At 63.3% G+C, this 20,192-nt stretch overlaps 1 protein-coding gene across 2 annotated transcripts in view; it reads right to left on the bottom strand.

Moving 5' to 3' along the window:
- Window positions 1-20,192, bottom strand: part of TLN1 (talin 1) — a 93,575-nt gene that overhangs the window by 13,869 nt on the left and 59,514 nt on the right. Inside the window, exons 5-38 of one of the 2 annotated variants that reach the window (XM_063128349.1) lie at window positions 19,860-19,989; window positions 19,520-19,672; window positions 19,260-19,402; window positions 18,899-19,026; window positions 18,573-18,633; window positions 17,989-18,093; window positions 17,615-17,770; window positions 15,740-15,841; window positions 15,275-15,351; window positions 14,848-15,028; window positions 14,346-14,459; window positions 13,922-14,239; window positions 13,474-13,572; window positions 13,244-13,294; window positions 12,003-12,170; window positions 11,458-11,752; window positions 11,043-11,209; window positions 10,514-10,642; window positions 10,255-10,368; window positions 9,676-9,789; window positions 9,437-9,571; window positions 9,018-9,146; window positions 8,011-8,113; window positions 7,363-7,571; window positions 7,106-7,225; window positions 6,134-6,331; window positions 5,006-5,145; window positions 4,707-4,800; window positions 4,469-4,558; window positions 3,942-4,064; window positions 3,608-3,751; window positions 3,116-3,277; window positions 1,685-1,825; window positions 1,304-1,485 (exon numbers count right to left, since the gene is read on the bottom strand). In XM_063128349.1, the coding sequence (XP_062984419.1) occupies window positions 1,304-1,485; window positions 1,685-1,825; window positions 3,116-3,277; window positions 3,608-3,751; window positions 3,942-4,064; window positions 4,469-4,558; window positions 4,707-4,800; window positions 5,006-5,145; window positions 6,134-6,331; window positions 7,106-7,225; window positions 7,363-7,571; window positions 8,011-8,113; window positions 9,018-9,146; window positions 9,437-9,571; window positions 9,676-9,789; window positions 10,255-10,368; window positions 10,514-10,642; window positions 11,043-11,209; window positions 11,458-11,752; window positions 12,003-12,170; window positions 13,244-13,294; window positions 13,474-13,572; window positions 13,922-14,239; window positions 14,346-14,459; window positions 14,848-15,028; window positions 15,275-15,351; window positions 15,740-15,841; window positions 17,615-17,770; window positions 17,989-18,093; window positions 18,573-18,633; window positions 18,899-19,026; window positions 19,260-19,402; window positions 19,520-19,672; window positions 19,860-19,989 (4,775 nt within the window). The remainder of the gene's footprint in view (window positions 1-1,303; window positions 1,486-1,684; window positions 1,826-3,115; window positions 3,278-3,607; window positions 3,752-3,941; window positions 4,065-4,468; window positions 4,559-4,706; window positions 4,801-5,005; window positions 5,146-6,133; window positions 6,332-7,105; window positions 7,226-7,362; window positions 7,572-8,010; window positions 8,114-9,017; window positions 9,147-9,436; window positions 9,572-9,675; window positions 9,790-10,254; window positions 10,369-10,513; window positions 10,643-11,042; window positions 11,210-11,457; window positions 11,753-12,002; window positions 12,171-13,243; window positions 13,295-13,473; window positions 13,573-13,921; window positions 14,240-14,345; window positions 14,460-14,847; window positions 15,029-15,274; window positions 15,352-15,739; window positions 15,842-17,614; window positions 17,771-17,988; window positions 18,094-18,572; window positions 18,634-18,898; window positions 19,027-19,259; window positions 19,403-19,519; window positions 19,673-19,859; window positions 19,990-20,192) is intronic. The other variant, XM_063128351.1, reaches the window with a different exon arrangement.

The raw sequence follows: 20,192 nt of genomic DNA, 5'->3' as shown, positions 1-20,192 counted from the left end.
TTCTGCCGAGTTCATCCTCCACTGGCTGCCGTAGGGAGGGACCAGAGCAGTGCAGGCCCCCCGGGCCCTAAGAATTCCCACCCTCTTCTGGCTCCTCTGGCTTCCCAGGGCCCAACAAGACACCCCTGCTGCTTCCCAACCAGCTTCATGTGGACAAGACAAAGAGATGACACTGGACAAACACATCTGGATCTGGGAGGAGGAGTTCTGGATAAGGCAGCAGGGCCCCACCCCCACCCTCGAGCCCCACCCCCACACGCAGGACAGCCTCCTGGGGAAGCGCCTGGATCCAGGGCTGAGGCCGGGGGAGGCTCAGGGGAGGGGCGCAGCTGGGAGCGACCCAAACATCCGCTGCAGCAACAGCGACCCCCGCCTTCTCTGCATCACGTCTGGACTACTGCAATGCGTTCCACGTGGGGCTGCCTTCAAGGACAGAGCCAGCTCCTGGCAGCAAGCATGTCCCCTGCTACAAGAGCCACGCTGGCCGCCCCACCTGCTTCAGGGCCCCACTTAGAGCGCCGGCTACAGCCTCGACAGCTCTCTGCGGCTGGGGCCCAGGAGACCTGGAAGCCCACCGCCATCTGCATGGACCACCTGCCCCGTACGCTGGGCTGTGCCTACGAGGCCCTCCTGCGTGCCTATTTGGGGGGGGGGCAGGACGGGGAGTGGTTCTCTGTGGATGCACAGAGGCTTTGGAGCCGCTGACGCGTTTCCCTCTGGGACGGCCTTCCGCTGCTCTGCGAAGACCGGCCCTTTCAGACCAGCACGCGGCCTGCCCAGCGCTTCTCCTCCTCTCTCCTGGCATGGAGACCCTTCGTTACAAGCCCTGGCTGGCGCTCGCCGCTTGACGTGCTTCAATGCTGCCCAGCTGCGACCCGCCTGGAAGCATTTCCTGGAGAGTCAGCCGTTGCCGCTAGATTCTGCGCCCCCACAGAATTGCAGAGCCCTCATGGGACCGGCCCCCTCTTCCTCGCTCCACCGTCCCGCACCAGAGAAGCAGCACGCTGGGCTACGGGAGCCTGCGTCCGGGCAGAGGCAACCGGTCTGCATCATTGCAGGGCTTGGACCAGTACTGCTGGGGCTGCATTGGGCCGGGCCGGGCCGGGCCGGGCCCCTCTGAGCTCCTTCCTCGGCAGTCCAGTCCCAGGCCCTGCTCTGCCACGCCCCCTGCAGCGCCGCAAGGGCAGCGCCATCCCACGGCCTCGTCCAGGACTCCGGCAGTCACTGCAGCAGCCCAGCAGGACAGAGGCTGCTCTGGGAGGAAGGAGGGCCGTCCAGGGAGGACTGTCTCCACCCAGCTCACCTCATGTTGGTGATGAGCTTCTTGATGGAGTCGGAGACGGTGCGTGAATGCCCGGCCAGCACGGACCACTTGGGCGGGTCTTTGGGGTTGACAGCCAGCGAGCGGGCGGTCTGGATGAGGCCAGCAGAGCTCTCCAGCATGGTCTTGGCAGAGGATACGATGGGCTCCATGGCTCTGCGCCCCTGTGAAGGGAGCAGCCGAGGGGGGAGAAGTGTCACACAGAAGCACTGGCGAGGAGGAGGAGGAGGGCATAGGCAAGGGCGCGGAGAAGAACCCCCTTTCCAAGAGGGATGCTGCCCTCTGTTCCCCCAAAACACCAGCATAAACCCTCCCCTTTGCAGGGACCTCCTGCCCCTGGCGCCTCCCGCAACACACACTGACCTCCGGGCTGATCTGAGCAGGGACCGTCGCAAACTCTGGGTTGGAGGCAAAGGCCGTGAGGTTGTCCACTGCCTCAATCAAGGGGGCTGTGGCTTCCCGGCAGCGGTCGCGGTTCTCTGGAGTGAAAGCCCCGTCCAGGGCCTAGAGGAGACAGACAGACAGACGCGCCGCCTGCCTTGAGCTGCCCTCCCACCGGTGAGCCCTGCAGGTCGCCACCCGCATTTCCAACCGAGGCGGGACTCCCCTCCCCCAGCTCATCCAGTGGCACACAGGCGCCTGCCCGGCCCGCTGTGAGCACTGGAGCGGCCCTCTTCGGACCCGGCTGGAGCACCGGCGGGCTGTAGCAGGAACGCCTTGTAGCATCCCGCCACCTCAGTGAGCTCGCTCCTGTTGCCAGATGTCCCTCCCTTTGAACCTACTCTTCTGAGACTGCCAAGCCAATGGCTCGGTTGCCAGCTACAAGAATCCACCAGCCAACTTAGCCCCAGAACATGTTTTGATGTCCAAAAGCTGCGTTAGGAGGGACAAACGCCTATGGCTGCTTTCACATTTGTTTCCTAATGGACCAAGCTAGCTTTGATTTTTCTGTTGCTAAATTGGAAGAAGGAGTAATGTGCAAGTTTCATGCTTGTTTCTTTGTTAAAGAAATCCTGCTGCCCAAGGCCGCAAAAACGTTGGCACTACGCTTCCCTACGGTCTTCTAGAAGTCCCATCGGAGGTAAAGCTGGTTTGGGATCTCTACAGGAACCCAGGAGCCGGCTCCCAGGCCCATTCCAGAGACGCCAGTCACTATTGGTTCCTTTGCACTGCTGCCCTTTCTACCTGGGTGAGGAAACCCACTGGCATCCGAGGCCCAGGGCATTTAAACGGTCCGCTAACGGAGTTTGTGAGCCCCAAGGGAAAAAGCCAGGGCTGGCACAAAACGGTGCCCTTGCTCTGCGTGCGGCCTACGAAACAGAGGTGGCCGCGAACGCCCCGTTTCCCACTTGGGTGGGTCTTGGCAGGAGCAGGCCTCTCGCCATTCGCAGCCCGGCTGCAAGGAAGGGCAAAGGACAGTGCTGAAACGCTCCTGGTTTCGCTCCCCCCCCCCCCCGGTTTCCCCTGCTTCATTTGGTTTTCTTAGCCCGTATAAATATTCCTGGTGGGGGCGTTAACTACGCCCTGGACTTTCTCAGACTTAGGAGGCAGCCGGTCTTGGGCTACCAGCTGCCTGAGTGACCGAGGGGCCCTGAAACTCTTTCCGGGGGATGGCAGCTCAGTGCAGAGAAACGATCAGGGCTGGCAACCCATTAAGATGTTTACGCTCCGTTCGCGGCCAGGCCGTTCACCTAGTTAACTGCACGTAAACGTCTTTGCACATTGGCAAAACCTGCTTTGGGATACTGAAGGAAGGATGTTAGCTTTCAGACCGCACCCCCTCGCCCCGGGTACCTTGATGGTCTTGACGAGGTTAGCAGTGCTGTTGGCCACTTCCTTGGCTGACTGGACAAACTGGCGCTTGGCTACAGGGTTGGCGGTGCGGGACGAGGCCAAGCGGCAGGTGTTGCAGAGGGCAGACGTGTGCTTGGCCACGATGGTGGCGGCCGACAGGACCTGGGGAAGGCAAGGGGGCTCATTCAGCTCTGCCCGTCGCCCGTTAGGCCTTGCCAGGGCTGCCTGCGTCTCCTCTTGCCCCCTCCGTGGCCGAGGGCACGCGGCCACCGCTTCTTCCTTCCTTCCTTCCTTCCTTCCGCCCTGGGCACCCTTTGGCCCGGTTCTGCTGGCTGGGCCAGTCAGCCTAAGCCTTGCCCTACGGCCGCTGCCACCGGGCCTCTGGACCCACCCAGGCCAGAAGAGCTGCCCACGAGCGCTGCCTCCCTCAGCCCTCTGTCTCCCGCCCGGCCCGGCCCAGCTTGGGTGCCTAATCCGAGGGCGGCCCGTTACCTGAGCCTGGGTGCAGGCTGGGTCGACCAGGTTCTGGCAGGCCATCTGGATGGCTTGGTTGGCTCTCGCAAACTGGGTGGGGTCCACCAGGCCTTGCTGGCCAGCTTGGCTGTTGGGATCCGAGACGCCGACCAGGTAGGCTGCCTGCGAGCGACGGCACAGCAGAGGACAGGTGAGAGGAGCCCAAAGGCCGGCCGAGACACCATGGGACAGGTGTGTGTGTGTGTGTGCGCAAAGGATTCTGGGGCAGCAACACCCCACACACCCCTCCCAGAATGAGGAACTCGATCCCCCTGTTGGAAGGGGGGACTCTCTGTGTGTGTGTCCTCTGTACCTGGGCAGCTGCTTCGGTGAAGCCACAAAGGGCCTTGGAGGCGGTGCTGATGGACTCGCCGAACTCTGGCAGCTGGCTGTTCTTGGCGTTCTGAGATATGCCAGTCATGGCCTCCCCCAGGACCTACAGGGGACAGAGAGGTGGCCTCTAGTGGGGGGAGGGGTGGGCAGCCCCAGAGGAAGCCGGAAGCCGAGCTGAGCCTCCAAGCCCCACAACACCACCAGCTCATCCGCTGGGGCAGGCCCCAGGGGGCTCCTCTGGCCCAGCCCTCCAATCTCACAGGTGCCCCCCCGAGAAGCCCACAAGCAGGACGCTGGGCGCGGCTGAGCACCCTCCTGCTCCCCAGCTGTGGCTCCTGAGAGGGATGTGGCTGTTGCGGATCCAGGAGGCAACAGGCCAACGACAGCCCTGGTCCTCTGTGGGTTGCTGTTCAGGTCGGTGCCCGTCACTCTGCAACCAGCGGTAGCAAATCCCGCAGCCCATCCCCTCGCCCTGAGCCGGCCCCCGCAGCAGCAGCAGCTGCTCACCTTGGAGTTCTCCATGACGCTGTCCAGGCAGTTGAAGTAGGACATGTCGTTGACCGCCTGGGTGGGGTTCTCCAGGAGCTCTCGCACGGTCTGGGGAGGGGGAAAGGGCACCTCTGCGTCACACACAGAGTCCCTGCCCTCAACACCCGGCTCCTTCGGGCCCCCACCCACCCACCCACCTAGGCAGATCGAGTGGGGGCCACTACCCCATCCCCCTCTCTGCCCCCCCTCTGCTCACCTCCAGCTCCCGGAGGGCGTTGTCACACTCCTTCTGGCCCGGCGCTTGCTGGGTGCACATTGTGATCAGCTGATTGATGCTGTCCGTCACAGCCCTGCCAAGAGAGAGGGGGCACGTTGGCCCCACGGAAGCAGAGGTCCCAGCATCCCCGGCCCAGACGGGCTGCTGGAGGCCTTGCCCAGGCAAGAACGGCCTCCTCCTCCACACACCCAGCAAATGGGTCCTCCACACACACAGCGTGTGGATGTGAGCTGTTAGCCCAGCGCCCCCCCCCCGCCCCGGCTCGGAGGAAGCCCTACCGGGCCGCCGCCGCCAGCTGATTCTTGAGGTTGGGAGCTGCAGGGTCGGCGGAGAGGGCCTTGGCAGCCAGCAGCAACTTGCTGGAGGACATAGAGATGCTCTTCAGATTGGAGACCACCTGGGCCTGGGCTTCCTTGGACTGCGGAGTGGGGGAGAGAACGGGTCAGTCGGCCCTCGGCCCAGGCAAGCGGCTTGGCCTCACGCTCTCACCCTGCACTCCCCACTGCCCCGCCAAGCGCCTCACGCTCATCTCAGCCTCCGCTAGCAGTGCAACGGGGCGAAGTCTCTTGTTTTGGGATCCCAGCTCCTCTGGAAAACAAGGCCTTCTAACCGCTTGAACAGGGTCCTTTCTGCTCCGTTTAGGGAAGTGTGTGGGGTGTGTGTGACACGCTCAACGTAGCCCAATTCCTGCTGGGAAGGAGCAGCTGGGAACGGGGTCCCTTTGTCCTGGAATTCCCCATCACGCTCCACACCTGTTCCCTCCCACTCCAAAACCTGCAACTGGAGGGGGCTATGCGCACGCACACACTCGCGGAGAAGCCCCCGTGGCCGTGGCTCCTGGGGCAGCGAGCCCTTGCATCAGCTTATTTCTCCTAACTGTTTAATTCCATGCCTGCGTTTGTCCACTTGGTTACACTGCAAAAATGGAGCTCCCTCCCAGACACGCTCCAATTCCCAAATCCAGCATCGCCCATAAGCTCATTGCCACAGCAGCCGGGTCTTGAGCGTGAAGAGAGGGGAGCCCCCGCCCCGAACACCATCCCACAGCTGGAAGCCCCCACAATCACCGCCTCACCTGGGACACGCCAGGAGGATCCAGCCACGGTGGCCCAACCTACGCCACCTAACCTTTCTCCAGCCCAGGCTCCCTGGGCTCAGGACCGAGGGGGCGGCAGGCCAAGGGCAGCCCAGAGGGAGGCCTCCTGCTGCCCGCCAGAGCTGCACAGGCTCCCAGGGACCTTTCCTAGGACACAGAGGCTGGCCTGGCCCTGGCAGGGTGGCTGGAGTGGCTTGCCCACTCCTCTCGCCATGGGGAGCACCTGCCTAGACCGTAGCCCACCGTAGCCTCCAGCCACGCTGCCCGCAAGCAGATTCCGCTCTCCAACCTCCCCGCAAATGGTTCTCACCGGCGACCGACCGGCCATCTCCACTCCAGCCTGCAGGAACTCGTTGAAGTCTTGGCCAAACTTGCCGGAGGCCTTGGCCAGGTCTTGAGGGGTGCCCCGGGAGGCCTGGACCAGCTCGTTGGCCGACTGGTTGAGGCCGGCGGCGGCCTGGTTCAGGTGACTCTGGGCCTCCTGGAAGTTCTTGGCGCTGGGTGGGAACTGGGGGCAAAGAAGGAGAGCTGGCTTCAGGTGACCCCCTGTCATCCTCGGGGGGGGGGGAACCCCTGGCTCCCCGAGCATCGGGCAAGGAGCGGGGCAGCTGGGGCTACTGGCTCCGGCCCTGCCCAGCTGGCTCCCCCATCCTCACCCCAAGGGCTGGAGCACTTTGTGTGGAGCGGGGATGAAAGGCCAGGGGGCTGTGATTTGTCCATGTGTGCTGGGGGCGAGTGGGTGGGGGGCTGCCAAACCTCAGGGACTGGGATGCATCCGGCCGCCTTTGCCCTTCAGAGACAGCCCTCCAGGCCCTCTGCGCTGTGGCAGTGGCAGCAGCGGAACCAGATGTCCAGTCACTCTGGGCGACGCGAAGCCCAACAAAGGCTCGTAATAATACCAAGAACAGAGACCTTCACAGTCGCCTCACATCCCCCAGGCCAGGAGGCCCAACTTTGGGCTGAAAAGCTGGGGACAGAAAGTCGATCCAGCAGCAGCAGCAGCAGGGCAGGAAAGTCCCCAGGGGAAGTGGGGTGAGGAGGCCCAGGCAGCCCTTAGACAGCCTTTGCACGCCTGCTGGTCTCCAGCCACGATGGAGATGGGGGTGGGCAGGAGGCCAGGCGGCCATTCACAGAATCATAGCATAGGAGAGTGGGAAGGGGCCTCTGAGGCCATGGGGTCCAGCCCCCCCACCCCGCTCCATGCAGGTGGCCCTGACGCCTGCCCCACCTCTCTGCCCCTGCTCCCCCTGGCGCCTCCTGCGCCCACAAAAGAGACACTCACGGAATCGGCCAGGAGCCTCTTGCTGGCCTCGCCCACGGTGCGGATGGCGGCGTCCACGTCCCGCTGCCCAGGCAGGCAGTTCACGCAGCGGTTGAGGGCTTGCGAGACGGCCTTGGCCACCTGCCGGAGAGAGATGGCACAGAGGCTCAGCTCGCCCTGCCCGCTCCCGGCCCAGCCTCCTCCAGGGAGCGGCTAGAGATCCCGGGCCGGAGGAGAGAGTCGCCCGGGCCAAGGGGGCTATGCTGGCTGGGGCTCACCTGGGCCAAGCGCTGCTGGCTCTCGGGGTCGCCCGCCTTGGCCACCGCCTTGCGGGCCTCCTCGATAAGATTGCCGGCCTTGTCCATGACGTCTCCAGCGCACTCCAGCAGGGCCGCCTGTACCTGGGGCTCGGCTGTGTTGGCGGCCACTCCTCGTGCCGCCTGGCTGAGGGAGCGCAGCGCGTGCGCCACATCCCGAGCCGCAATCCCTGGGGGAAGGCACAAAGGAAGGGGGCTCTGGCTGCTGGCTGGCTGGGCTTGGGGGAGCAATTGCCCCCCCCTCCCGAAAAGCTCTGGTCGTCTCCGCTCAGGAGCTATTTATTTATTTATTGCATTTCTATACTGCCCAATAGCCGAAGCTCTCTGGGCAGTTTACAAATGTGAGGAGGATGCAGGCAGGAGGACAAACTCTGCTTGGCTCTGGGAGGCAGCCAGGACCACGGGTAGGGGTGGGTGGGGGCAGAGTTGCCACTGCTAGAAAGCAGCCCACCTCAGGGGTCCTCAGCCCAGACAAAAGGCCTGGGCGGGAGTCCAGGGGAGGGTCCTTGGCAAACAGCAGAGAAGAGGGAAGGAGGGAGGGAAGGAGGGAGGGGCCGGGGGGGCAGGACTGCTACTGCAGCTGGAGGGAACTCCAAGGGGAGCCAGTACCTGTGTAGTTCTCGTTGCCCTGGGCCACTTCACCCAGCAGCTGGGCAATGGCGGAGCTGACAGCTTTGGTGCTGTTCCCCAGGTCCTGGGCACACTTCTCTATCTGCAGGACGGACAGACGGACGGACAGTCAGGGGGGGCCTGCCCAGTGCAGAAGAACTCCCTGGCCCCCACCCCTTCTGCAAACACCCTGACGTATCTGTACTGAAAAACCTTCTCAGGCCACCTTGCGAAGGAACGAAAGCCTCTCAAGGCGCCTCCTCGCAGCATGGATCCCTCCCCGCAAACCATGAAAAACAAAACCTCCACCGTGAGAAACACCCGCAGCCCCCTCAAAATCACAACTCAAGAGAGACAGCTGAGGGAAGCAGGTGAGGTCCTGAGGGCAGTGAAGGGGTTGACGGACTTGAGGGAGGCATTTTGGGGGCCACGGTAAAAAGGTCCCGTTCCTCCACAGCTGCCAACCTGACCGCCCTCAGAAGGGCCTCCCCTTTGCCGACCTGAAGGCGCAGGCAAGCTGGTACGGGGGAAGGCCGACCTTCAAGGCTTTAAAGGCCAAAGTCAGCCTTTGAAATTGGGCTCGGAAACGCCCAGGCAGCCAGCGCAACGAACGGGCGGGCAGGCTGGCTAGCCCCCACCTGTGGTCGGGCGGCCACATTCCTCACCAGCTGGAGCTCCTCAGCTGTCTTTAGGGGCAGCCCCACATAGGCAGCCGCCATTACAGGAGTCCAGCCTGGGCATCGCTAGTGCAGGGAGAACTGAGGCACGGACAGAGTTCTCCAGATGGGGCCACGGCTGCCACTGGCGCTTTCCCCCACGAGAACTCTCACACCGCCCAACATGGCCCACCCACGTGGGTGAGGGGGTGGCCCTTCTCTCCTCTTGGCCTGGGGCTGCTTCCCCCCATTGTCCCCAAGGCATTCTCCCTAAGGGCCCCAGACCTCCCCCACCCCCGTAGTCCCCCTCTTCTTCTTCTCCTCCTCCTCCTCCTCCTGCTCTCGGCTCACCGTCTCCCCCGGAAGGGGCTTCAGCTTGCCTTCCCGAGCGGCCACCTTGGCTTCTTGCAAGTCCCTCTCCAGGTTCTGCACCAAGCTGAGGGCTGAATCAATCTCCAGGGGCCCACAGGCCTCTTGTGCCTGCCAGGACACAGGAGGGAGAGAAAAGCGTTACCCTGGGCCATCCGGCCGGCGCCCCGTTAAAAACGTGACGAGAGTTGATGGCTCCGACAACTCTAAAAGGAGGCAAGACAAACTCACGGAGGAGGCGGCATCTCCCAATGCCAAGAAGAGCCACAGGAGGGAGGCAATCCCTGCAGGAACCCCGTGGCTGAAGGGCCCTGGCCAGAAAGCGGGGGCGGGGTGAGAGCGGCGCCTCCCCTGCCTGGGCCTGCTCCGGCTGGGCTCCCCTCCGGGCACTCCTGCCTTACCTTCTGAGCCGCCGTGCGGAGGTCGGCAAGCGCCGCGGCCAGGTTCTTGGCGCACTGGCCGAGCTGCATGGCAGAGGCCTGGTCCGAGATGGTGGGCACCGTGGCCTTGGCAGCAGCTACCATCTTCCCACCGGGCTGCAGGGTGGAAAGGGGAAGTGGTGAGGGTGCGGTGGGGCACCCGGCTGGGAGGGCTGCCTGACCCCCGGGACGCCCTGGCTGAGGCCGCGGCCTCTGCTCACCTGCAGGAAGTTCTGGCTGGCAGCAATGAGCGCCAGCTGGGCACTGGGGCTGTCGGGCTGCGACTGGCTCCCGCGGACGCCCTGCACCAGCATTGGGATCTGGTCCGCCACAACCTGCAAGTGGAGAGGAGGAGGAGGAGCAGTCAGGAGATGCCGCTGGCCACCCCCCGGGCCCTGCTCAGGCGCCCCAGCAGGCTCAGCCCCATCGCAGCTTCCTTTCCAAGGCACCTCCCCACTGGCGACCCCCTGCTCTGCATGCAGATGTTACCAGAGGACATGTCCAGGTGAGGCTGGGAACGGATCCTGCCTAAAACTCTGCTGCTATCGGTGCAGTGTTGGCAATGCCTGGCCAGATGGACTTGGAGTGGGGTGGGGGGGGAGGGAGGGAAAGGTCTGACTCCATACTAGACAGCTTCCTCTGCTCCCCACCCTCAGGGCTGCTATGCAGACCATCAGGCCTCTGAGCTCAGTCCTGACACGACCTCTCTGCAGGGCAAGGGCCAAGGCAGGCACAGGGTGCTCTGAGGGTGCTGGGGGAGAAGGGCTGGCCACAAGGCTCCCCCCACTCGCCATGCTTACCTTGCAGCTCTGCACGAGCTGTTGCTGGGCGGCCGGGTTCTTGTTGGCCGTGGCCGCGTGCTGGGCGGCTGCGATGGTCTGGGTAGCGGCGGCGGCCGCCTGCTTAGCTGCGTGCTGGGGAAAGAGAGGGTGTCAGCCAGGCCCCCCACGCAACCTGGCCAGGGGGGTGCACCGCCCCTCCCACCCACAGGCAGAGGCAGAGGGAGGCCCCGGTCACTCGTTTGCAGCACATGCTCCTGCCCGCCCCACAGACGCTGACCTCCAGCCTATGGACGAGCTTCTTCTTGATGGCATTCTGGGCTGCGGCATTGGTGGCCATCCGGAGTCCCTCGGCCGCCTCCCGCAGGCGCTGCTGCTGCTCCTCGCTGTCGGGATGGGCTGCAGCCCCCTGGCGGGGACGGAACAAGGCATCGGTCGGACTCAGCGCTTCCTCCCTGCCTTCCAGTTCTGCCACCTCCACCCAATCCGGTTTCTTCCTTCCACCCCCTCCTCTCCCCATGAAGCCTCCCTGGAGGCAGGGAGTCCTGCCACCCCCTGAAGAGAAAAGGGGCTCCTGACACCCCCCACGCATCGATGGGCCATGGATCTGGCCAGGGACGGGGATTATGGGAAACGCACGGCAAGGGCAGCCCCCTGTGGGGCCAGCATCCAATACTGGACTCCCTCCAGCCCCAAAGCTGATGGGGCTGGATCTGGCCCCCGAGCCCAGGCCAGGAGGAAGGGTGCCTCTTGACCCAGCCCATCCGCCACGGCCCCTCAGCGCCCGCTGCCCCCCACCAGCGTCAGACCTTGGCTGCCTCCACCATCTTGGCCGTGGCGTCCGCCAGAATCTTGGCCGCGCTCAGCAGCTTGCGTGAGTTTTCGAGGTCCGTCTCCCCTTCAGCATCAGCCTTGATGGCGTTCACCAGGTCGGAGGTTGCCTGGGCCAGAATCCGAGCCTGACGCACCATTTCCCCTGGGGGAGGGGAACGAGAAGGGCTCGTGACATTGGGCCCGCTCTGCGTGGGGCTCAGAGCCACGGAGCCACTCCCCGTCATCAGCAGCACCTTCCATCGTCTTTGCTCCACGGGCCAGCCGGCAGCATGCTGGGAACGTCAGCCTGCTGCTCCTCCAACCCCCCGGCGGCACGCCTGCCCCCCCCCCCCAAGCCATCCAGGCTAAAGCTGCCTGCCGCCCCACACCCACCCCTCTCCACCTCCTCACCAGCATCCCCCATGGAGCTGAAGATGTTCTCGGTGACGTTGAGGATGGTGTCGGTCGCCTGGTCATAGCGCCCGATGGGCTGCCCCCCGGTCGCGTGCTGCTTGATATGTTCCAGCAGGTCGTTGAGGGCCTGGGTCACGGCCGTGGCCGCCACCCCCACTTGCTTCAGCAGCTGCTCGTCGCCCGTGGCTGCCTGAGAGGCATCCACGCAGCTCTCCACGGACTTGGCCACTAGTTTGCCAGCCTCAACCAGCTGCTCCTGGCACACGGGTGAGCTGATGGTGGGAGCCACCACCTACCAGGGAGGAGAAAGGAGGAGGAAGCAGCTCTGGGTCAATGCTGGCCCTGGCTGACCCACTGCCAGGCAAGCCCAGCAGAGAGTGCAGTGCATGCGACCCACAGGGCTAGCCCAGCACGACTCAGGAACCGCCCTGACGTGTTCCCCAAAAGAGTCCTCCCGTCCTTCCCCCCCAAAAAACAAATGCAAGTGTGCTGAGGTCCGAGAGCCGCCAGGGCTGGGGGACGGGGTCTGCCCTGCCACTCACCTTGGTGCAGGCCACCAGCTGGGAGGTGGAGAGGGCGCACTGCGTGGCGGCCGCGATCACCTGGGTCTGCAGGACAGAGTCCTCCGTCTTCTGGGCCACGTACTTGGCCTTCAAGACCAAGGCAGCTGCCGCGCTAGCCACGGCTTTGGCCAACTGCATCAGCATGTCCTGGGGTGGGGGTGGGGGTGGGGGTGGGGGTGGAGAAGGCATCAGGATGTGGCAGCCGCTTCCCCCCGCCCCAGGAAACATTCGGCAGGGACTCCTTCGTGGCTCCTGGCCTGCCCACTGTGCTGTCACGCACGAGGGGCCCCACCCCTCAGGGAGAGCCCCCTCATTGCAATGGTGCCCCCACTGCACGCAGCCCCAAAGCCCCCCCTCCCACTCAGGTCCACTTGCTGGAGCCCCCACCCACCCCCATGCCTGCCCTCTGGGAGACCTCCACCCGTGCAGCCATCACCAGCTCCAGCCTCAATCACAGGCCCAGAGAACACTGCCACCACGTCCCAAGCCCATCACCAAGACCCAAGCAGCCCATGCGGCTGGCAGGTGGCAGGAGAAGCACTCAGTTCCTGCTGCTGCTGCTGCTGCTCCACAGGCCCTCCTGGGCAGCCAGAGGCCTCCGTTTGCTGGGGGGGGGGGCACATAGGGTGCAAGACCCCAAAAGCGCTGCCTGGAGTCTTGCCGGTTAAAGCAGGCTGCCGCCGTCTCTGGCCAGGATTTGGCAGCGCAAATCTGGTGTGATAGCATGGGAGGCTGCAACCTTGACGAAGCTAAGCGGGTCTAGTCCTGGCCAGATTCTGGAAGGGTGACTACCAGGGAACCCCATGTACATTGATTCCTGCATTGAGCAGGAGGTTGGTCTTGATGGCCTTGTAGGCCCCTTCCAACTCTATGATTTTAAATGGCTCTGCCTGTAGAGTCCCCCACGGCCAAAGAAGCCCAGCTGCCGGCAAGCAGGGGCCAAGAGCCACAGGGTAATGGATCTCAGGATTATCCAGGACTATTCAGTTAGCTGACAGCCAAGGGGTCCTGCCAAGTCCAGCCATCGTCCCTCCCTGCAGCAAACATCCGGGGGGGCGTTCAATCCAAGCAGCAGCAGCCGAGCACAGGGGCCCCTTTGGAGAGAAAGCATTGCCACAAGCCCCCCACGGCTAGCAAGGACCCCTGATTGGCAGCCCCCATGTAGGGAGAGAGGCGCTGCCCTGGGCAGCACGGCCCCTGCCCGGGACAGGCCCTTTTACCGTCTTGGGGTCGGGAGCGGACAGGGTCCGGGGGCACCGGCTCTCCACAATCTGTGCATGAAGCCACAACACAAGAGAGATTACTGGGCCGAAGTCCCAGCCCAGCCCAGCCCCAGTCACGGACGGACGGACGGACCTCTCTGGCTCCAGCTCCTGGCGAGGATTCCTGCCGGTCCAGCTTGCTGCCCCACACGCCTGCCAGGCGGCGGCCAGGACACCAGGGAACTCACCTGGAAGTGGGGGTCAGTGTCGCTCTCCCCAATCTGCTGCAGCAACTCCCCGCTCGTCTGCCCCACTGCGCCTGCTGCTTGCAAGAGGTTCTGCCGTGGCTGGAGGGGAAGGGGAAGGGTCAGGGGGAAGGGTCAGCGCCTGGGATCTTCTCTCATGCACCGCCTCTGTCCACCAAAGCCAGAGCTCCCCTTCCTTCAGAGGGCGTTTCCAGAAGGCCTCCGGCCAAGGAGGTGGCAGGCACTGACCCGGAGGAGCCCGGTTGGCTCCCTTCCAAAGCCAATGCTTCCAGGAAGCCCCGCAGCGGTGGCGGGGAGGGGGGCACAGACCCTCAGTCAGCATCGCCTGCCCGTAGCCTTGAGCGCCTTCCCCCCCACAAGGGCCTTCTCCTGCCCAAAGTCGTCCTCAGCGCTGCCACCGCTGCTGTCCCCACCCCTGCCCCCCGCTCACCTCCGCACTTGAGGGCTGCGCCGTCTTCAGCAGCTCCGAGACGGCCCCGGCCAGGTTCTTGGCCGCTTGCAGGAGCTGCCGCCCGTTGCCGCCCTCGTCCTCCATGAGGGCCGCCAGCAGTTTGACACCTTTTGACATCTCCGTCAGGTTGGAAGAGATGGTGGTGACGGCGCAGCCCACAGCCGTGTAGTCGGTCTCGGCAGGGTCGCCCGCTGTCAGGTTGACCACGGAGGCCGTGCCGGCGGTGATGGCGTCCACTTGGGAGTGAATCTCGTGCTTGGACTCGTCCATCTTGTTCTTGCGCCAGGCCTTGGAGGCCTGAGAGGAGGAGGAGGAGGAGGAGGAGGAGGGATGTGTGTGAGTGCAGCACGTGGAAGAGGAGGGGGGCTGTCCCGTCCCAGCAGGGCGCCCCCACCACACTCACCGCGTCCTGCCCCAGAGGAGGCAGTGTCTCAAAGTCGTCCAGGTTGGAGTGGGCCGCGTGCACAGCCTGCATGCTGGAATTGATGGTGCCCGTCAGGGCTTGCTGGGCCGACGTCTGCAACACAAGGGGATGAGTCAGGATCCGGCGCCAGGGGAGGGGAGATGGGGGGTCAGAACCGTGGGGAGGTGTCGGCCACAGCCCCAACTCCAGAAGCAACCAACGTGCCCTTGGGTGGCAAGAGGGGTGGTGGCGGCCTGAGGTCAAAGGGAAAGGAAGCACAAAATCCCAGGAAAGGGGCCCACGGGGGACGCAACTGGGTTGGTCCCACACAAGTGCCTCCAAGCAGCAGCCACAGGGGCCAAGAGGCCCAGAGGGAAGCAGGAAAGAGCCAGCTGCTGAGGGAGCCCTCACGGCCCTCACAAACCACTCTACTTCAAGGACAGTCGACCCGCACCTCCGGCACATTCCCCCCTCCCCCCAGGCACATGCCAAGGCTTCTTACCAGGGGGGGCATGTGGCCACGGTGCATCTGGCCACTTGTGACCTGCTGCTGGGCCTGAGGCATGGTGCCCATCTGGAAGTTCTCAGGGCCCCCAGCACCGGGCCGTATGATGGCCGGAAGGGCCACCGAGCCATGCTCCGGCTTGTTCACCTGGTTGAACTGCTGCTGCATGACGGTTGACCTGCAAGGCAAGCAGAGAGGGGGAGGAGGGTGGGGTTGGGGGGAAGCATCCACACCACCACTGAGCTTGCTCTGCTTCCCGCCACAGGCGCCCCTCTGCCGCACCCCAAAAAAAGGCCAGACCCTCTGGCCTGCATCCCCCTTGGCTGCACGGCTTCTGGGTCCCGGGAACAGACCCGGGACGTCTCCCAGACCACAGCAGACCTGCAACCCAGAGCCAGCCCGCCATCGGCTCCACTGGCCTTACTTTTTGGGGGAAACCGAGTCCTCAAGCATGGTGGATTCCTCATCCCCCTCCAAGCCAAAGTGGTCTTTGCTCTTCTTCTGCAGGTCAGAGAAAGAGGCAGGCAGTTACTCCAGTGTCACAAGCAGCTTTGCGTGGCTGGCATCCTTCCGCCACGGAGCGCTGGGGAGGAGGGGGTCTCCCAACATCACCAGGGAGATACAGCAGGGGCCCCCTCTCCGCTGCCCCTCCCCCCGGCCGTAGCATGAGGCCACGGGGGAGGGATGCCATAGGCGGTGGCAGACCACGAGGGCCATCCGTCCGTCCAATGGGCAGCCACAGGCCGGAAGGTGAGGCGCGGCAGCAGGAGCCTTCCTTCCCCAGCACCGGCCTTGGCCTCTGGCCACGTGGGTGGACCGCCAGAGCGGGCCTCTCTCTCTCACGGATCATGGCGCCCCTGCCACAGCTGCCGCCACCGCAAGCTCTCACCTTCTTCAGGATGATGTCGATGTAGCCAGCAATGAGCTGGGCAATCTGCTCCCCTTCCGTCGTTTGCACCGAGTAGTAGCCATCCTGGTAATCCCCAAAGTCCTGCAACCGCAAAGCAAGAGCAGCAGATGGCGGGGGGGGGGGGGGGGGCTATACTGTACTGGAACTGCCGGAGGCCCCCCCACTTCCTTCATGCCCTTCCCCCCAGGGAGCACCCCTGCCCCCCTTCCGTCGCAAAAGCCCCGGGATGCGGGGTGAGACTGCAGCGGAAGATGCACTGTAGCGGGTGGAACTGATAAGAATTTACAGTGCCTTGTAGGTGTGACTAGTTCTGTCTGTCTGTCAGTTTTGTGAGATAACTGTGAGTAATGGAATATATTTTCGGAAACAAAGGAAGGCTGCCAGTCCAGGTCCGGGCCCGATTCAAAGTGCTGGCATTAACATTCAAAGCCCTAAACGGCTTGGGGCCAGGCTCTCTGAAGGGACGCCTCCTCCCACACGTACCTGCCTGGGCTCTAAGGTCATCCTCAGGGGCCCTTCTTCGTGAGCCCCTGCCAAAGGAAGCGAGGCAGGTGGCTACCAGGAGGCTCACCTGTCACCTACACTGTACTCCAGGTGAAGACCTTTTTATTCTCTCTACATTTGAACAGTCCAGCAACTCAATTTTAACTTTGCTCTTTTAAATTTGTATTAACTTCTGCATCGCCGCTTGGTTTTATCCTGGTTATGTTTTTATATTGTATTTTATATTATACTTGTATACTGTTTGTTTTTATTTTGAATGGTTTTTATGAACCGCCCAGAGAGCTTCGGCTATTGGGCGAAATAAAAATGCAATAAATAAATAAACAAGGCTGCCACGGATCAGTCAGTCACAAGTGCTAGGAGCAGCTGACTGCTCAGCGTCGCAGGGATGCCTCCACCTGGGTGTTACTGGCACGAGCGGCTGACCTGGCTGCATTGATACCTTGTTCAGAAGCCACGCTAAGCCACGGTGATGAAGCATTTTGAGCTAAACATTATGGCTTAGTGTGTTGTGTGAACCACGACATAGCATGTCGTCTGAATCATTCCTACCGTGGTGTCTACGTAACCATGGTTTAAACACGCTCACTAACCATTTGCGGCAAAAAGTTGAGCGACCTAACCGTGGCTTTGCGAGTGGTTGGAGCTGGCCCTGAGAGAAATGGGAATAGCGGTATGACCACGACCGAAACTCAGGAGGAGGCCACGGGCATCAGGAGGGTTATATCAAAGGCCACGGGGGTTTCATCCACTTGCGAGAGAGATCCTGGGAGAAGGAGAAACCCGCCACACGTGCTCAGGCCGGCTTCGACCACCGGGCCCTCCCTTTAGCTAAAGGTGAACCTGTGATGCTGACTGTTAGATTGAGAGGAAACCAGGTTTCTCTCCGTGACCAATGTGCTTCCTGCTATCTTCACTGTACTTTTAGCGCTTAGAACCTGTGTGTAAATGTTTGTGATCTGCCTCGTTCCGTCTTAGCCACAACTTGCTCAGACCTTAGAAAGTCTGAGCAGTAGAAATGTACTCTTTGATACTATATTTGCGTTGTCTGGCTAGAGGGAAGTTTCAGGGACCGCGACCCCATATGGCTTTAATTCTTGAAGCCAGAACACTCAGCTGGATCCACACGACTGTTGCTGAGTGGGGTCTGTCCTTTAAAGCCCTCGTGTTCTCTCTTGATCAGGTGAACCCCAGAGACACCCGTTCAAATTCAGGGAACAAGCTACTCGGATGGAGCGTGACGCAACTCCTGGTCTCCAGAGGGCTGGGCAGGATGCTGGGCTGGGCTGGGGTGGGCTGGGGTGGGGTGGGAGGGCAGCCGGTGGGGGGGCGGCCCAGGAGGGGGATTACCAGGGTGAAGCTCTTGGGGGAGGCGGCCCAGCGCTTGATGTTGGTGAGGTTCCACTCCTGAATGACCTCCTTGGTCTTCTCATCCACGCGCATCACACACTCCTTGGTGATGCCCAGCAGCCGTGGCACCAGCTTGTTCTTCCCTTTCATCTTCTCCTACAGGCCACAGCAGGGAGGGGGGAGGGGCAGATGTCACAGCTCAGGCCCATACCAGGCCTCAGCTCCGGGATCCTGGCTTTCTGCAGCAACAGCCCACTCAGCCCCAGGCATTGGGGCGTCCGCCTCCCGAGCGCAGCTGCACTTGAGGCCCCAGCTGGGCGGGAGCAGGAGGCCCCCGTGGAAAGGGCAGCCGTGGGCCAGGCGCTCCGACTCACCTTGACCAGGAAGAAGGAGACGCCGTACGTCTTGAGGGAGCGGGCCAGCTTGACGTAGCGCACCTTGGCCTCGATCTCACTCATGCTGCCGCAGTTCTTGTGGGCCTGAGAGCAGAGCACACGGCCCGTGACCCCGGCGCCTGGGTCCCCCCTGCCCTGAGCCCCAACTCCTCAGAGCCGGCCCGCTCTCCACCCAGTCCCTGCCGAGGAGCCGCCGCCGCGCCTTCCCTCCCGCCAGCACCACTCCACACACTCGAAGGAGGCCACACGGACGATCTACGGATGAGTGGTTGCTGGTAACTTGGGGCCCTCTGGATGTTTTGGCCTACAACTCCCATCAGCCCAGGAGCCAGCAGAGCTAATGGGAAGAGATGCCCTGTGTGGGATGTTGTAGCGTATGGTAAGTAGGCCGGAGGCGGCACATTAAGCGATCTAGGCATTGAAAGCGCCACGTGGGATCCGGCCCTCCAATGCACCGTGCTGCACTTGGCTAAGGAGAGGCACCTGGCGGTTGGGGGGGCGGGATGTGGCCCGGCCGGAGCGTCCCAGGAGGCGCTGAGGCCGCCTCCCTGCCTTCCACTCACCATGAAAATCTTGCGTTCACCCTTCTGTTTGATGTATTCCTTGGGCAGAAAGTCCTTCAGGCTGCAAAAGAGGACGGAGGGCAGGAGGGAGGGGTGAGAGGCACGAGGCAGGCAGCCGTAGCGCAGGGTGGGCCTGGTCCGCTGTGGGGGGCGGAGGTATGGCGGTGGCCTGTCCGGCTGAACGGGGAGCTGCCGGCATCAAGGCTCTGCCCTTGGCAAGCTCTCCAGGCCAGGGCGGGGGGCTTCCTCAGTGAGCTCACCCCACCCTCCCACCCACCCAGGGCACCGCTGCAAAGAGCGGCGTCCACACAGGCGGGGAGACTCACTCCAAGAATCCCGGCTTGTGCTTCTGTTCATTGTGGGAACCAAACTGGATCTGACACTGGAACCCGGCAAACTCACAGGCCTTGTCGAAGGAGACGGGGTGGGAGCCGTTCAGGATGTCGTCACGGGCCTGTCGAGCAGGGAGGGGGCAAAATGAGCAGCCGCCCACCTCCTCTCAGTGAACCCTCATCCCCCCCCTCGCCCTGGCCATGATCCTGGGGTGGGGGACAAGACCCACGGCCTCCACCCGGCAGCCACTCCGCCCACCAAGGCCAGATAGTCCAGGCACTTCCACAGCCAGGAGACATGAGGCCGATGCTGACACGGGGGCGGGGGGGGCAGGGGGCAGGGAGGGGATGATACCTGGACGTAAAGGAGGTTGAGCTGCACGGGGTCCCGCGAATCCACGTTCTGGTCCGAATAGAAGAACTTGCGCCTGAGGAGCAGCGTCTCGCTGTCGTCAATGCCCTGCTCCCGCAGCGTGCGCCCGTGATCCAGCCAGTTCACTGCAGGAGGGGAGGTGTTCAGCGAGGGGCAGGCAGGGGAGCCGCCGCCGCCGCCGCCCCTCCCTCCCCCTCCTCGCCCAGCGCTCCCCCCCTGGCCGCTCCCCCCGCCCCACTCACGCTCATCGTCCGTGTGCAGCTTCTGCTTGAGCTTCTCCATCTTCTTCTCGTCGCGCAGCAGCGTCTTGTCCTTCTTGAGGGTGCCGGTCTGCTCCTCCTTCTTCTCCTCCACGATCTCCCGCACCAGAGAGTACTCATCGTAGTTGGTGATGCCTGCAGGGCGGCCACAAGCAGCCTTGGCGAGAGGCGGCAGCGGCGAGGAGAGTGCCAGAGCTGCAGCCAGCCCTGCGCTGCGCCCCCCTCTGCAAAGACGGCAGCAGCGGCAGCCCCCGCCCCGGGGCTTTCGGGGTGAAGAACCGCGGGACAGCCCCTCCCTCCCCATCCCTTCAGCGCCCCTCACCGATTCTGGCACAGATGGTCATGAGGATGTCCGTGACCGTCTTGGAATCATCCACCATGACCGTCTTGACGGTGCCGTCCAGCATGCGGATCTTCAGGGGCCGCTGCTTCTTCTTGTACTCCATGGTGTCCTGAGAAGTCGGGGTGGGGGCGGAGAAGGCCGGAGTTTAAGCTCAAGCACACGGGGGAAGGGGGGGAGAGGAGGAACACGCAGCGGCTGTTTCCAACGCCAACCACAGGTTCAGTTTGGGGAAGAGGGCAGCCAGAATGGGGGTGTGTGTGGGGGTTCCTGGAATTATCATGAGGACATAGAATCATAGAATCATAGAACAGC

The sequence above is a fragment of the Elgaria multicarinata genome, chromosome 6, assembly GCF_023053635.1.
Source record: "Elgaria multicarinata webbii isolate HBS135686 ecotype San Diego chromosome 6, rElgMul1.1.pri, whole genome shotgun sequence".
NCBI lineage: Eukaryota > Metazoa > Chordata > Lepidosauria > Squamata > Anguidae > Elgaria > Elgaria multicarinata.
This window is presented reverse-complemented; position numbering and strand designations above follow the sequence as displayed.